A 14,123-nucleotide genomic window follows, 5' to 3' on the forward strand; every position below is an offset into this window, starting at 1 on the left:
GAGCCGCCGCCCGGGCTGGACCGCGGTGAGTGATCCCCAGCCCCTTGGACTTCCCTTCCCAGCCGGTGTACAATCTCCGACCCTCAGATCCCCATTCTCCTGGAGGAGAATAGTAGGTTCGAAGTCGTCCGATTCTCTCCGCTTTCTTCTCAGGACTTTTTGATTCCTCCTGTTGTAACGGGGGAGAAGTGGGTGTGTAGGGAGGAGGGGAAGGTTGGGTTGGGACGCCCTTGGAGAGGAAAGGATTGAGATTCGTTTGCCTCCTGGGGCTCACCATCCCAAGTGTAGCAACTTTTTGTTCTCTGACCCAGTTCAGAGCCTTCTAGACAGCTTGTGAAATGGAGGATAGGAGAAACGTTTCCTTCCCAGGCCTTCCCTCCCACACTATCCCCATGACTACCTCAACACACGTAGAGAACCTGAATTTACTTCTGGGGAGCAGTGGCCTTTGGGAATGAAAGGTTTAGAAAAAGCTGCCCCTTCTTACTCCCGTGCCCAGCTGTAGTCAGAAAACCAACCAGGAAACTGAGAGTCCGAGTCCTCAGAGGTTCCTGGTGTTGCGTACTAGTCTGAGACTTCTAAACTGAAAGAAGACTAAAGCTGAGACCCGTTTGGGCCCAAATCAGGAGATCTTTTTTATTCTATGAGCCTCCTTTATCATTCATCTGAAGACCTTTTATATGATTAGACAGATGGCAGTAACTGAAAAAGTTGGGAAGTTAAAAATAATGCATACATATCTTAATTATTATAATTCAAAGTACATTCGTTTCACAGGCCTTTTGGTGTAGTGCTGAGGCTTTTTTGTGTTAAAGTCTGCTGACTGGAGTTCCCAATTACCTTTCTAGTATTAACTACACAAGGGACTCTTCAAACCTGGCTGCATCCTGAGAACTTTATAATAAACTATGGATGCCTGACCCCCAACCCTGACTAATTAAATCAGAGTAGGGAGAAGAGTGGCCTGGTTTTTAATTTTCCCAGGTAATTCTAGGATGCAGTCTGGGATGAGAACTAAACACTTTGATCATCTATGACTTTCAGTTTTGGATTCTTTAAGTGACATGAAATTAGACACTTAGGAAGCAATCTAAGTGAAGAATACTTTTGAGATGTTTGTCTCATATCCAGTCTTTTAGAGTTGTCTTGCCCACTCCTAACTTATCAGTGTTTAAATGTATATTCTCCTTTTATTATCTCTCTCCAAACCACTTGACCCTAGTTTTTTTATAGGACAGGGTTTTTTTTGTTTGTTTTGGTACTGGGAATTGAACCTAGGGGGCACTTAACCACTGAACCACATCCTTTTATTTTTTATTTTGACAGAGTCTCACTGAGTTGCTTAGGGCCTAAGTTGCTGAGGCTGGTCTTAAATTTGTGATTCTCCTGCCTCAGTTTCCCAATTTGCTGGAATTACACATGGATGCCCAGCTATAGGAACTGCTTTTTTTTGTTGTTGTTGGTATTGGGGATTGAACTCGGGGCACTGAGCCACATCCCCAGCCCTATTTTGTATTTTATTTAGAGGCAGGGACTCACTGAGTTGCTTAGTGCCTCGCTTTTGCTGAAGCTGGCTTTGAACTTATAATCCTCCTGCTTCAGCTTCCCAAACTGCAAGGATTACAGGCATGCACCATATAGGAACAGTTTTTAATGTAGTATTTTTCATCATATGATGTGATGTTTAGTTACATTATCTCATGTATATATGTACACACACACACACACATTGAGCAACAGAAGTTTTGTTGGAGTCACAATGCTGTTCCAAGCAGACTGAATGAAATCAATGATTTTGGTGCACTAAAAAGCAGCCTACTAACCTCTACTACCCAGTTACAACTTGTGGGTATTGGTTGAATGACCTACAAGTTCAGTATGTCATTTAAACACCCTTTTCACTCTCTCCAGCTGATACTATGAATACCCTGTGACCCTTCTAAATCAAGTGGAATTCTTGTGGATCTTTTCCTGTTCATGCACATCAAGCTGCTTGTTTATCTCTAAGCATTTGCCACCACTGCTTTTATTAAAGTTGGAAAGACATAAGGCAGAGGTTCTTTTTTTTAATATTTGTTTTTTAGTTAAAGGTGGACACAATATATTTATTTTATATTTATGTGGCGTTGAGGATTGAATCCAGTGCCTCACGCATGTTAGGCAAGACTGTACCTCTGAGCCACAACCCCAACCCCAAGGCAGAGATTTCTTAACCTGACTTCTTGGCTGTCAGTGAACCCTGAGTATGTGAATGTTTATTTTGGGGGAGGAGTTATTTTAACTTTCTAAGGATCTGTAACTTTTATTTGATTCTTATGATCCAAAAAGTTAAGAAGCATATAAGTATCGCGAAAAGTCCTTAAAACTACCAAAATACATTTTTAGGTAGTACTTCAAATCTCTGATTAAAGATTTTGGGAATTCAGCAGGATCATAACTAGTTTCCCACTTTAACTGTCTTCCACTTTAACCATAAGCCTATGTTCAACAGGAAAATTCCAAAGTCCTCCTTTTTCCTAGGACTGTGTGAACACTGAAGCTTAAGTTAATGCAGCCCATTCTCTGACATTTGCTCAGGGATGCAAAAAGCCCAAGGGGAAAAGAAGGGCTTTCTGCATTTTTTATTAGTGACTTAACATACTAGTAGGGCATATCTGGTCTATTTAATAAGGAATAAAATGTAATGATTATTCAGGAGAGATACTTACAAGCACACCTCTGCCCTAGGAGTCCTTCTCCAGCTTTGTTTCCCTTTCTCTATCCAAAATGGAGGCATGAGAATAGATACTACAGAGTCTAAATTTTTTTTTTTTTTTGAGGGGGCGGGGTGTGCTGGGAGTTGAACTCAGGCACTCAACCACTGAGCCATATTCCCCAGCCCTATTTTGTATCTTATTTAGAGACAGGGTCTCACAGAGTTGCATAGCGCCTTGCTGTTGCTGAGGTTGGCTTTGAACTTGCAATCCTTCTGCCTCGGTCTCTGGAGCCACTGGGATTACAGGCATGGGCCACTGTGCCCGGCTTAAATTGTGGTTTTGATTACTATAGTGTCTGCCCAACTTGTTATAATTCTCATGAGCCACTTTGGTGGTAGTTTCCTTGTAGTCTAAAGCCAGATTCTTCCAGGGAATTGCCATCCATATACCTGTGCCTTGATTTAAGCCACCATTTCATTTCAGGAATTCTTCTATAACTTGAGTTTTATGTAAATGAAAACTGGATGTTTGTGTTATTTGCATGAATGCATGTTACATTAAATATCAAGCTGATGTTATGAGAATCTGAAGTATTCAAACCACATGAATAAAAGCAAAATGCAGGGGCTGGAGTTGTAGCTCAGAGGTAGAACATTTGCCTTATACATGTGAGGCACTGGGTTCGATTCCCAGCACCACATATAAATAAGCAAATAAATAAAGGTCTATCAACAACTAAAAAAATAATAATAATAATAAAAAAAAGCAAAATGCTTCCTTGTAGGATTATTACTGTGACTGTCTCATATTCTCATGTCAGTTCTCATCCTCACAAAGGACTAAACTGCTTTATTCCTGGGACTTATGCTATATTTTCCTCATATTTAAAGTGTGAATTGGGTGTCCTGATGAAAAAGGACAAAAAAGAAGTTAAGAAGATGTCAAGTATTGCCATCATAAAGTATTCTCCAGCTTGGATTTGATGGTGTTTCTGGGGGTGGGGGACACATTTCTAAACAGCAGTTGGCCCCTGGCCATAAAGCAGTGTCTAGGATGAAACTAGAAGGGGAAAGGTGGAGCAATTCATATGGCATTCAAAATGGATTAAAATTTTGGAAGCAATTCTCCCCAAAACTGTGATTTTTCATACATTAAAAAAAAAAAAAAAAAAAAAAAAACACAAAACCATACACTCTGAAATTGTATCCAAACTCCAAAATATTAAAAAGTGTAAAATTATAGGGACTGGGGATGTAGCTCATAGGTACAGTGCTTGCTTGCCTATCTGTAAGGACCTAGGTTCGATCCTCAGACTGCAAAAAGAAAAAAATCATTAAAATTGTAGTTTCCTCCACTGTTAGCTAGAATTTGGATTCTGCAGTCAGAATGAAAAACCATGATTTTAAAGAATACAGTCTTTGCCCCATTTTCCCAAGGGGAGCATTAATTTATAGCAGAGTCACCCATGAAGCTGAAGTAATTTAAAAAAACTCAACTTTATTGGGCCTTTACTTTGTTCTAGGCATAATGTCAAGGGCATTTTTTTTTTTAATTTAGTCAAAAAACTTTCCAGGTAGATAACTTTTTTTCTGATGAGAAAATAAGGCTTATAGAGTGGTTAAATAATTTGCCTAAGGACAAACAACATTCTAGAAGTAATGAAGCTGGCAATTAACCTCAAAACTGCCACACCTCAGTCCTCCAGGTCTTCACAGTTACTCTAACCCCTTTCTATTCATAATGCCTAGCAATAGTAGGTGCTTGGTAAAAATATCTAACTGTTCACATACATTCAGCATTGTTTTCCTTTTTTATATGAGGAAACTGAGGCTCACAATTTCAGTAACTTTTATCAATTTCATATAGCTAAAATTTTAGAAATTGTAGAAACTCATTCTACATAGAGAAAAAGTGGTAGAACTGGGATTTAAACTCAGTTCATTTTTCTTGGGCTTGGGGTGTAGCTCAGTGGTAAAGCACATAATTAGCATGCATAAGGGCCTGGGCTCAATTCCCAATACCCCTAACCCCTCTCCCCAAAATGTATTTCATGTTTTTACCTACCATGTCACACTGTCACCATTTAATCCCATAAGGTACTATTAAAGCTGTACTGCTTTTAAGATTTGCATGGCATTCAATTTGCTAGATTTAATTATTAAAGGAAATGGCCTCAAGTGCAAAAATGCTTCTGAATTTTTTTCAATCATAAAGTCCATGGGCCTGGGGGTGTTGTTTGGTGGTAGAGCACTTGCCCAGCACACACAAGAGCTCTGGGTTCAATCCCCAGCACCTCAAAAATAATAGTAATAATAAATAAAATCCCTGATATTGCATTGTTGTAACTTTTGGACTTGATATTTATTTTCTCAGTTCATCATGTAACATTTACGTAGAAATCTAACAGATTAGTAGTAATATTTATAAATACAGATGGGATTCTCCTAAGAGGAAAGGGTGATGTGCTACAGGATTTCTCAGTCCACATAGGGAAATGAATTAAAATTGTCAACAGAACTTTCTGGGAAATAACCTGAGCAGGTATTTCAGGAATGAAACACAATTGGGGCTATCCCTGTAGTCCCCACATCCTTAACCCTGGGAGCAGTGCTTCTGCTGGGTATCTTTTGTAAGAGCTGGCTACAATTTATAATGAACCAGTCCACAAGATGTTGAGGAGAAAGCTGAACTGAAAAGATACAGCAGGTGGCCTTTTGCCCAACCTGGAGGGGGTTGCCAGTATGGGAAGGAGTTCTCCAGGCTCCCTGGAGAGAGGCTGAGCTGTAGGAAGAGATAAAGGCTGGGGGAGGGGATAACCTTTGTTAAGAGGCTGTTTGGGGGAAGGAAACATTCCCTTCTCCACAAGACCTAAACCCAGGGTGAGTGAGCCCCATTTATCCTAGATCTCTATATTATCCTACTTGAGATGGAAAATAATAATAAAGGTTTCTGGTTTGAGTGTAGGGATTGAAGGTACTCCAGCTCCCGGAAGGGAAAGAAAAAGAAATGGCTGGGGGCTGGGCAGAGGACAATGCTGTTACACCTTACAGATAGTCATCAGTTATTTTCCCAACCTATCTCTACATTCAAGAGGTAATCATACATTGTTAGGAGGTGGAGAGTAATAGTTCCTTTTGTTTTTGAGTCTCCTTTTGTGACACCTGTTCCATGAATTTAGAAGGTGAGAGATGGGGGAATAGCTTCCAGAAGCAAAGTTGAATTGGAAAGATAAAAGCTTTATAAGAATAACTTTTAGCCTTTCCACAGGGCATTGGTGGTACACACCTGTAACCCCAGCAATTCTGGAGGATAACAAGTTCCAGGCCAGACTCAGCAATTTAGCAAGACCCTAAGCAACTTAGTAAGACCCTGTCTAAAAAAATATGAAGGGCTGAGGTGTGGTTCAGTGTGGTTAAGCACCCCTGGGTTCAATCTCCAGCACCAAAAAAAAAAAAGCTCTTCCTTTTGAACCTCTATAGACGGGTTTTCTGTCTTGGTGACAACACTTACTAGTCATATGACTTGGTATAATTTAAATTCTATGGGCTTTAAAAAAAATGGGAATTGTAACAACTCTCTGATGACTCCACAAGGTTCTGAAAATTAACGACAAATTGTTGAAACACTTTAAAAGCAATACAACATGATGCAGATAGAAAGTTAATTGTTTGGTATCCAACAGTTTGGTAGAAATTGAGTTTTGTGCCAAAAGAGGAGCCTCAGTGATTGAGCTGTTTCTCTTCTTATTACAGCTGTCTCTGAAGGGCACAAATCAGACCGCACCATGCCTCCTAATAAAGAGGCCAGCAGTGTTACTAGCTCACCAGCAGGGCTCATCTGCCTTCCTCCAATTTCTGAGGAGCTACAGCTTGTGTGGACCCAAGCAGCCCAGACCAGTGAGCTAGACAGCAATGAACACCTGCTACAAACCTTCAGCTACTTTCCCTATCCCAGCCTAGCAGACATTGCCCTTCTCTGCCTACGTTATGGGCTACAGATGGAGAAAGTCAAGACTTGGTTCATGGCCCAGCGCCTCCGCTGTGGCATTAGCTGGTCATCTGAAGAAATAGAAGAGACTCGAGCACGAGTGGTATACCATCGGGACCAACTCCACTTCAAATCCCTTCTCTCTTTTACTCATCATGCAGGGCGGCCACCAGAGGAGGTGCCACCTTCTCCAGTGCCACCTCCAGAACCAGTTGATCTTGGAATAGGCCCTCTGACTTTTAGAGAGCCCCCCCAGATAAAAGGATTGAAGGTAGAACCTGAGGAGTTCTCTCATATATCAGCACTGCCACTGAGTCACCAGAAAGCAAAGGAGTCCCTTTTGACACCTGGCAGTGGAACATTCTCCCAATCAGATTTTTGGCAGGATCTTCAAAGCAGTGGCCTCTCTAAGAAACTGGCAGGCAGTGGTCCTGACCACTCACGTGGTGTAGGTACTTCTTCCTGGAACCACTCCATAGCTGTCCACCAGTCACGTGCTCTGGATAAGCCTCCATCAATCTCATTACTTGCCAGTAGTTGTAAGGAGGAGTCAGCACCTAGTATGACTCCTTCTTCCTCCTCTTCTTTCTGGGTACTGGCTAATGGAGCTACTGCCACCTCTAAACCCCTCCAGTCACTAGCCTGTATCCCACAGTCACTCTCACCCAAGGAACAGGCACTGCCCCCGCATCTGGAGCCAGCCTGGCCTCAAGGGCTACGGCATAACTCAGTGCCAGGCAGGGTTGGCTCCACAGACTACCTTTNGTAAATCTTTCCCACAGAGTTTGTAAAAAAGTTTTAATAATAGGTAGTGAATATTTAGTCTGGATATTTATTGGAGGTGAGAATTAGGAGAAGATATCCTTTAAAAAAGTAGAATTACATTTTAGAGTTATGGGGGCTAGGGATGTAACTTGGTGATAAAGCCCCCAGGTTCAATCCCCAGTACTAAAGGAAAAAAAAATAGTAGGTTTCAAATTTCTAATAATGTTTAGTTTTCCTCAACTGTCTCATAAAATTTTTTTAAATAGCTTATTTCAATAGAGATCCAATTTAGGACCATATATTTATAGTTGTTTTATAGGTCTCTTAAGTCATTTTCCATTTGTAGGTTAATCCCTCCATTTGTGAGGATCTTAGAGAGGGATATTATTTCCCCAGTGTTGCCTCTTAAGGCTTAGATCCTAATTTCTTGCTGATGAAATAAAGGGCATTTTAGATTGTAGGAACAAAATATATACCAGACTTAGTATGCAGGAGTTTTCCCTGGGGTAACTGGGAGCTTGGAGTGGAAAAGGACCTAAATACCCTTAAACCCCAAGCTATAAAAATCCATTTAAAAATCAAGACTGGACTTTTCATTTAATAGAGCCCTTACAAACTTCTCATTACCCTGCCCCTTTCCTTTTGCTGCTTGAAACAGAATCAGTCCTATAAATTTACAAGGCATTATTCTACCTATCTCTGGAGAAATAAATGTGGTTTTTCCCAGTTCAACAGTACCTTCACCTGAAAGACATTTCACTGAAAATATTCTCTTGTGGAACTACTGGGAATGTCAATGTGTCCTTTCTGTCCAAAACCTCTTAGTAAATCTTCTCACTACTCACTATTATGTGACTTAATTAAATAACTCAAACCAGGAAGCTAGTCTCATAATAGGATAGAACCTTTGAAGTTGAGACTATCCTGGAAAATTGTTAACAGATGTTTATCACAGTTGAAACCCATGTCATTCTCCACTGGTTACATTGCACTACTCTAACCTGAGACAAGAATGAGGTTGTTAGTGTGTAGGCCTAACCATATGAATTTTTATGCACAAACAAGTTGTACTAGCCAGGCTTACCTGAAGGACTGGTAGCTGGAAACCTGGAAGACTCTCTAGTGTGGTTCTGCTCTCCCTCTGACCTGAAGGATAGGATGGAATGGTGAAAGACAACTTACTTGGGCAGTTCCTCAGCAGTTACTTTTACTTGTGGATCAAGTATCTTGGTAGCTCTTAATAAAGGAACACAGAAGGGAAAAGAGTATTAGCTACATAATTTAAGAAGTAGGTTGCAGCCAGGCATGGAGGCACACACCTATAATCCAAGCAATTTAGGAGCTGAGACAGAAGGATTGCAAGTTTGAGGCCAACCTCAGCAACTCAATGAGGGCCTAAGCAACTTAGTGAGACCCTGTCTCAAAATAAAAAATTAAAGGGAGAAAAAAAAGGGGGGGCTAGGGATGTAACTTGGTGATAAAGCCCCCAGGTTCAATACCCAGTACTAAAGGAAAAAAAAATAGTAGGTTACAAAATCCATTCTTTTCCTGTGAAGATGGGGTACCGACAGAGCCATCTGAGATTTGAGTTTATTTTTTAATTTTTTTAAAAAACTTCTCAAATTTAAGCCCAGAATTTTTTTTAATATATCTTTATTTTTTATTTATTTTTATGTGGTGCTGAAGATTGAACCCAGTGCCTTACACATGCGAGGCAAGCACTCCACCACTGAGCTACAACCCCAGCCCCCTGAGATTTGAGTTTAACTGTAAGTAGAAAGATAGGCACTGAAAAAGATTTAGGCAAACTATGGAAGATGGGCTGGCATCAAAAGGGCTGGCTGGTGGTAGAGTAATTTTACTGAAAAGCACAGGGAGAAGAAAGCATGTTGGTGTTATAATTCTCAAAATTGAGTTGTTAGCATGTTCAAGATAACAAAAAAACCAGTTTAATACTATAGACCAACCAGGCTAAACAGTAGGATTCAACTGGTAACATGGTGAGGACTATTTAGGCAAAATTCATTCATTGTATAGGAATTAGAATGACTCTTAACTATATATATTAGAGTCAACTGGAAACAATGCTCTTTGGGGAATGAATCTCAATTTCTTGTTATCTTGGAAAATCTTCATTTTAGTATATGTGTCAGTGGTTGAAACTCCACTCCTTTGGGAATGTCTAACTTACCAGAATTGTTAGGGGTGAGGACTCTTGTGTGGCCTGAATCTCCATTTAGATATGGTTTGAAAGACAAAATCCCCTGTCCAGAGGAGGCAGATGAAGGTCTATGGAGGGGAAATAAAAGCATCAGCAGAAAAAGGGAAAGATCAAGGGCTGGGGTTGTATCTCAGTGGCAGAGTGCTTGCCTAGCATGCATGAGGCATTGGGTTCGATACTTAGCACCACATAAAAATAAATGAAATAAAGGCATTCTGTCCATCTACAACTACAAAAAAAAAAAAATTTTTTTTAATGTGTAAAAGAAAGGCCAATGCCTTTAGGCCGGCGGGGGGGGGCGGGAAATCCCGTTTGAAACCAAAATTAAAATTAAATAATTCTGATGTACATTAAACACAATGTTATTAACCTCTCCTTTTTTTTTTTTTTTTTTTTTTACAAAACAAATTATAAACTTCAGTGGTATAGGCTAGTGGAGAAGTAATCCCAGGGATACTGGCAATGTCGGTGTGAACAGATTCCTAAAGAAAAGAAGTATGTTACTTACCTGTAAGATAGGCTGTGAGTTGAAGCTGGTGAAGGGGTTTCTGAAAGCATAAAAATGAGCTTGTGAGATTCAGATATATTAGGAACCAGGGCAAAAGAAATGGGGATCAAAGATTTTTTGTGGGGAGGTATGGGGATTGAACTCAGAGGCACTCAACCACTGAGCCACATCCTCAGCCCTATTTTGTATTTTATTTAGAGAAAGGATCTGACTGAGTTGTTTAGCACCTCGCTTTTTGCTGAGGCTGGCTTTGAACCAGCCTATCCTATACTCCAGAACCACTGGGATTACAGGCATGCACCCCCACGCCCACAAGGATATTTAGTATAAGTTTAGGGGACGATGTTGAGTGGAAAGTCTCACAAAATCATCTAGCAGCATCTCATAAGGATGCTTTCTTCTCCCTTTCATGAGTCTGGGCCAGGATAAATCACTGCCTTGATGTGCGCTAATCTATCTGTATTTTGCCCTCACCTCTGATGAAGATTACCAAAAACTATGTCTAAAGACAATGAGTCATTAAATTGGTGATGAGTAACATCAGTAAAACTAGTGGAGCTCCAAAAATCATCTCCTTCATTAAAGCAATGAGAAAACTAGAAAAAATGCTCAGAGTCAACCTTTTCAAACTCTGGAAATTAGCCAGATACAGTGGTACACACCTGTAATTCCACTGACTCAGGAGGCTGAGGCAGGAGGATTGCAAGTTTGAGGCCAGTTTCAGCAACTAAGCAAGACACTGTCTCCAAAAAAAAAAAGGACTGGAGATGTACTCAGTGGTAAAGTACTCCAGGGTTCAATCCCCCAGTACAAAAAACAAAAACTCTAGAAATTAATAGAGAGCTTGTAGCAATCTGGAAAATATTTACTCAGGGGAAAAAATAGCTGAATGTCAATAAAAGCAGTAATCTCTGTGGTACTGTAACTTCTCTACTTCTCATTTCTCCTCTAGTTCCATGGTACCTTTGAAAATCAATTCTGGCAGTCAGAGGGAAGGAATGGGGTTGGAACTCTTTCAAAGCTTCATTCTTAGAGAACTGTCATTATTTGACCTGTATAGTAGTTTCCTGGAAGATCTCACTTGCAAAGCTGTCTCTGACTTGACTTGGAACTCAAGTTCACCAAATCTTGGAGCTCAGAGCTAACCAAGTACAAAAAAGTCTTTTCCCTTAGAAGTGTTTGTTGAAAACAATTAGAGACACTTGTTTTTGGCTGCCTTAGAAGATGATTATCAGTTGGAGCAACTAATAGTCTAACTAAAAAGTGTAAAGGAAAAGTCAGGGAATGAGCTGTCCATAGGGGCTTTAAAAAGTTCCAATACATTCCTACAAATCTAGAAGGTAATGTGCATGCCCAGGTCTATAAACAAATTCAGAAAACAACCAAGAAAGCCCTAAATGCTCACCCAGAGCTGACCCTGAAGCTATATAAGCAGGAAGTAAAGTCAAGGCTCAGTTAAGAACTGGCTGGTTGAATGCTGAAAGTGCAAATTATGGAATATGCCAAGAAACAAAAAACTGTGGCCTATACATAGGGGAAAAAGCAATTAATAGAAACTGAGGAAATCCTGGCGTTGGACTTTCTAGACAAAGACGTCTACATCAGTTATTTTATCCAAGCTCAGTGGCAACATGCTTGTAATTCCAGAGATTTGGAAGACTGAGGCAGGAGGAACACAAGTCAGAGGTCAACCCAGGCAAGTTAGCGAGTTCTTATCTCTAAATAAAAGGTAGAGTGCCCTGGGTTCAATCCCCAGTACCAAAAAAAAAAAAAAAAAATCCACTATTTTAAATATATTCAAACAAATAAAGGAGACAGGCATGGTGGCACTTTACTGCAATCCCAGAGATTTGGGAAGCTGAGGCAGGAGGATTCCAAGTTCAAGGCCAGCTTCAGCAACATAGAGAGGGCCTAAGCAACTTAGCAAGACCCTGTCTCAAAATAAAAATAAAAAGGCAGGGCATGAACCCAGTGCCTCCAGGTTCAATCTCCAGTACCCTCACCCACCAAAAAAGTAAAGGAAACCATATCTAAACACTAAAGGAAGTGATAAGATGGCATCTCAACAGTGAATATCAATAAAGGAAAATTACATAAAAAAGAACCAAATATAAATTCTAGAGTTGAAAAGTATAACTAAATGAGAACTTTACTAGAAGGGCTCATTAGCAGATATGAGAAGGCAGAAATAGAATCAGCAAATTTAATTTTAAGTCTATTGAAATTGTTCTGGGGAAGAAAATAATGAAGAAAATTGGACAAAGTCTCAGAGACCTTGATGGGGCACTATCAAGGTTACCAATGTTTGTACAGTGGGCGTTTCAAAAGAAGTGGAAAGAGGCACAGAGGCAGAAAGAATACTTGGAAAATAATAGCCCAAAACTTCCCAAATGAGCTGAAAAATGACCTACAAATTCACGAAGCTCAACAAACCTCAAATAGGATAAACTCAAAGAAAGTTACAACGAGACATATTGTAATCAAACCTAACCTTTTGTTTTTTTCTCCTTGTTAGGGTAGCTGGTGCAAATATCAGAGAGAGAGAGAGAGAGAGAGAGAGAGAGCGCGAGCGCATGCGCGCGCGCACTCTCTCTCTCTCTGAGTTCAAACACAAGTTTATTCACAGAGAATATCTGCCAGACTGCCCTTCTGCAAGGTGCAGCAGCCAGTGGCACTTGAAGGGAAGCTTATATATCTTTGGACAAGGAACAAGAGCAAGCTAGAGTTGATCTTGAGTGCAGGTGCTTGGATAACAACAGTTTTTTGTGTTTAGGGACCTTGGGGCCAGGGGATTATGGGAACAGGGTATCTTAAGTCTCTTTCTCTTGACAGTTTATAAGTTTCAGTTTGGGTCAAGATGGAGTCCTAGAACCAAAATGGAGTTACTAATGTCTAGGGCCTAACACTCCTCCTCTAAAATAGGCTCTATGATAACCACCCCTACATACAGTTTTATTGTGAAGATTAAATGAACTGATACACTGTAAGATACTACACATTAATATAAGAGGTTCAATTCCTTACTTGGTTTTAAGTTCATTTAATCATTGGCTATTTTGATGAAGAACAGGAAAAAGCAAGGTATTGTCAGAGAGTAACAAGAAAGGCCTCTCTGTGAAATGGACTTAAGACCTACAGGATGATAAAGATCCAGCCAAACAAAGTGGGCAGAATTTAGGAGAGAGTGTATCATATACCAAGGTCATCTCATTATATGAAACAATGTTCATCCTTATTTTAAATATCCCTAAAACTGTTGTGTTGGCTCATTAAGTGATTTGAAGGTGCGGAACAGGCAAAGTGAAGGGAGAGTCAGGAAGATCAAAGGAAAATCTGGAGTTTGATTAAAGAAAAAGAGGAATTATTTTAAGAATGTAAAAGTGATTAATATCGTAGAAAACTGCTGCATGTCTGGTAGAAGAGGAATGAAAATGGCCATTAAGTCTTGTAATTGGAAGCCCTTGAATAGGTTGAAGAGTGTAGGAAAAATGTAAAAGTAAAAAGGTATTGGAAACCCTTTTAAGAAGGGAAACAGAGGGCTGAGGTTGTAAATCAGTGGCAGAGCACTTGCCTAGTGTGAAGCACTGGATTTAATTCTCAGAATCACATATAAATATATAAAATAAAGGTCCATCAACAGCTAAAAAAAAAAAAAGGAAAGGAAGCAGACATTCTACTATCATGTATATCTAAAACAAGAACAAATTAAAAAAAGAAGGTAAGCAGGATGTCCAATGCCATTTTACTTCTTCAAACAAAGAATCTTGAAAGCAGCAAGACAGAAGTCACTCATCATGTACAAGGGATGCTCAATAAGATTAGCAGAGAGAGGCCAGGGTTGTGGCTCAGTGGTAGAGCGCTTGCCTAGCATGAATGAGGTACTGAGTTTGATCCCTGGCACCACATAAAAATAAACAAAGGTAAAATATATATATATATATATATA

At 40.0% G+C, this 14,123-nt stretch overlaps 2 protein-coding genes across 6 annotated transcripts in view; one reads left to right on the plus strand and one right to left on the minus strand.

The window, feature by feature from the left end:
• Positions 1-6: 6 nt before the first annotated feature.
• Positions 7-7,452, plus strand: Homez (homeobox and leucine zipper encoding). The gene is made up of 2 exons (XM_015487812.1): positions 7-25; positions 6,449-7,452. The coding sequence occupies exon 2, from the start codon at positions 6,481-6,483 to the stop codon at positions 7,450-7,452; it is 972 nt and encodes a 323-aa protein (XP_015343298.1). The 5' UTR covers positions 7-25; positions 6,449-6,480.
• An 8-nt stretch (positions 7,453-7,460) lies between these two features.
• The window catches only part of Rnf212b (ring finger protein 212B), a 28,065-nt gene continuing 21,402 nt past the window's right edge, over positions 7,461-14,123 (minus strand). For 2 of the 5 annotated variants that reach the window (XM_048798816.1, XM_048798815.1), the window contains 2 exons: positions 10,178-10,217; positions 7,461-8,594 (listed from right to left, as the gene is read on the minus strand). In XM_048798816.1, coding sequence (XP_048654773.1) covers positions 8,470-8,594; positions 10,178-10,217 — 165 coding nt within the window. In that variant the 3' untranslated portion in view covers positions 7,461-8,469. Of the gene's footprint in view, positions 8,685-9,639; positions 9,738-10,177; positions 10,218-14,123 lie in introns of all 5 variants that reach the window. The other 3 variants (XM_015492638.2, XM_048798813.1, XM_048798817.1) reach the window with 3 other exon arrangements.

The sequence above is a fragment of the Marmota marmota genome, unplaced genomic scaffold (genome assembly GCF_001458135.2).
Source record: "Marmota marmota marmota unplaced genomic scaffold, marMar, whole genome shotgun sequence".
Lineage (NCBI taxonomy): Eukaryota > Metazoa > Chordata > Mammalia > Rodentia > Sciuridae > Marmota > Marmota marmota.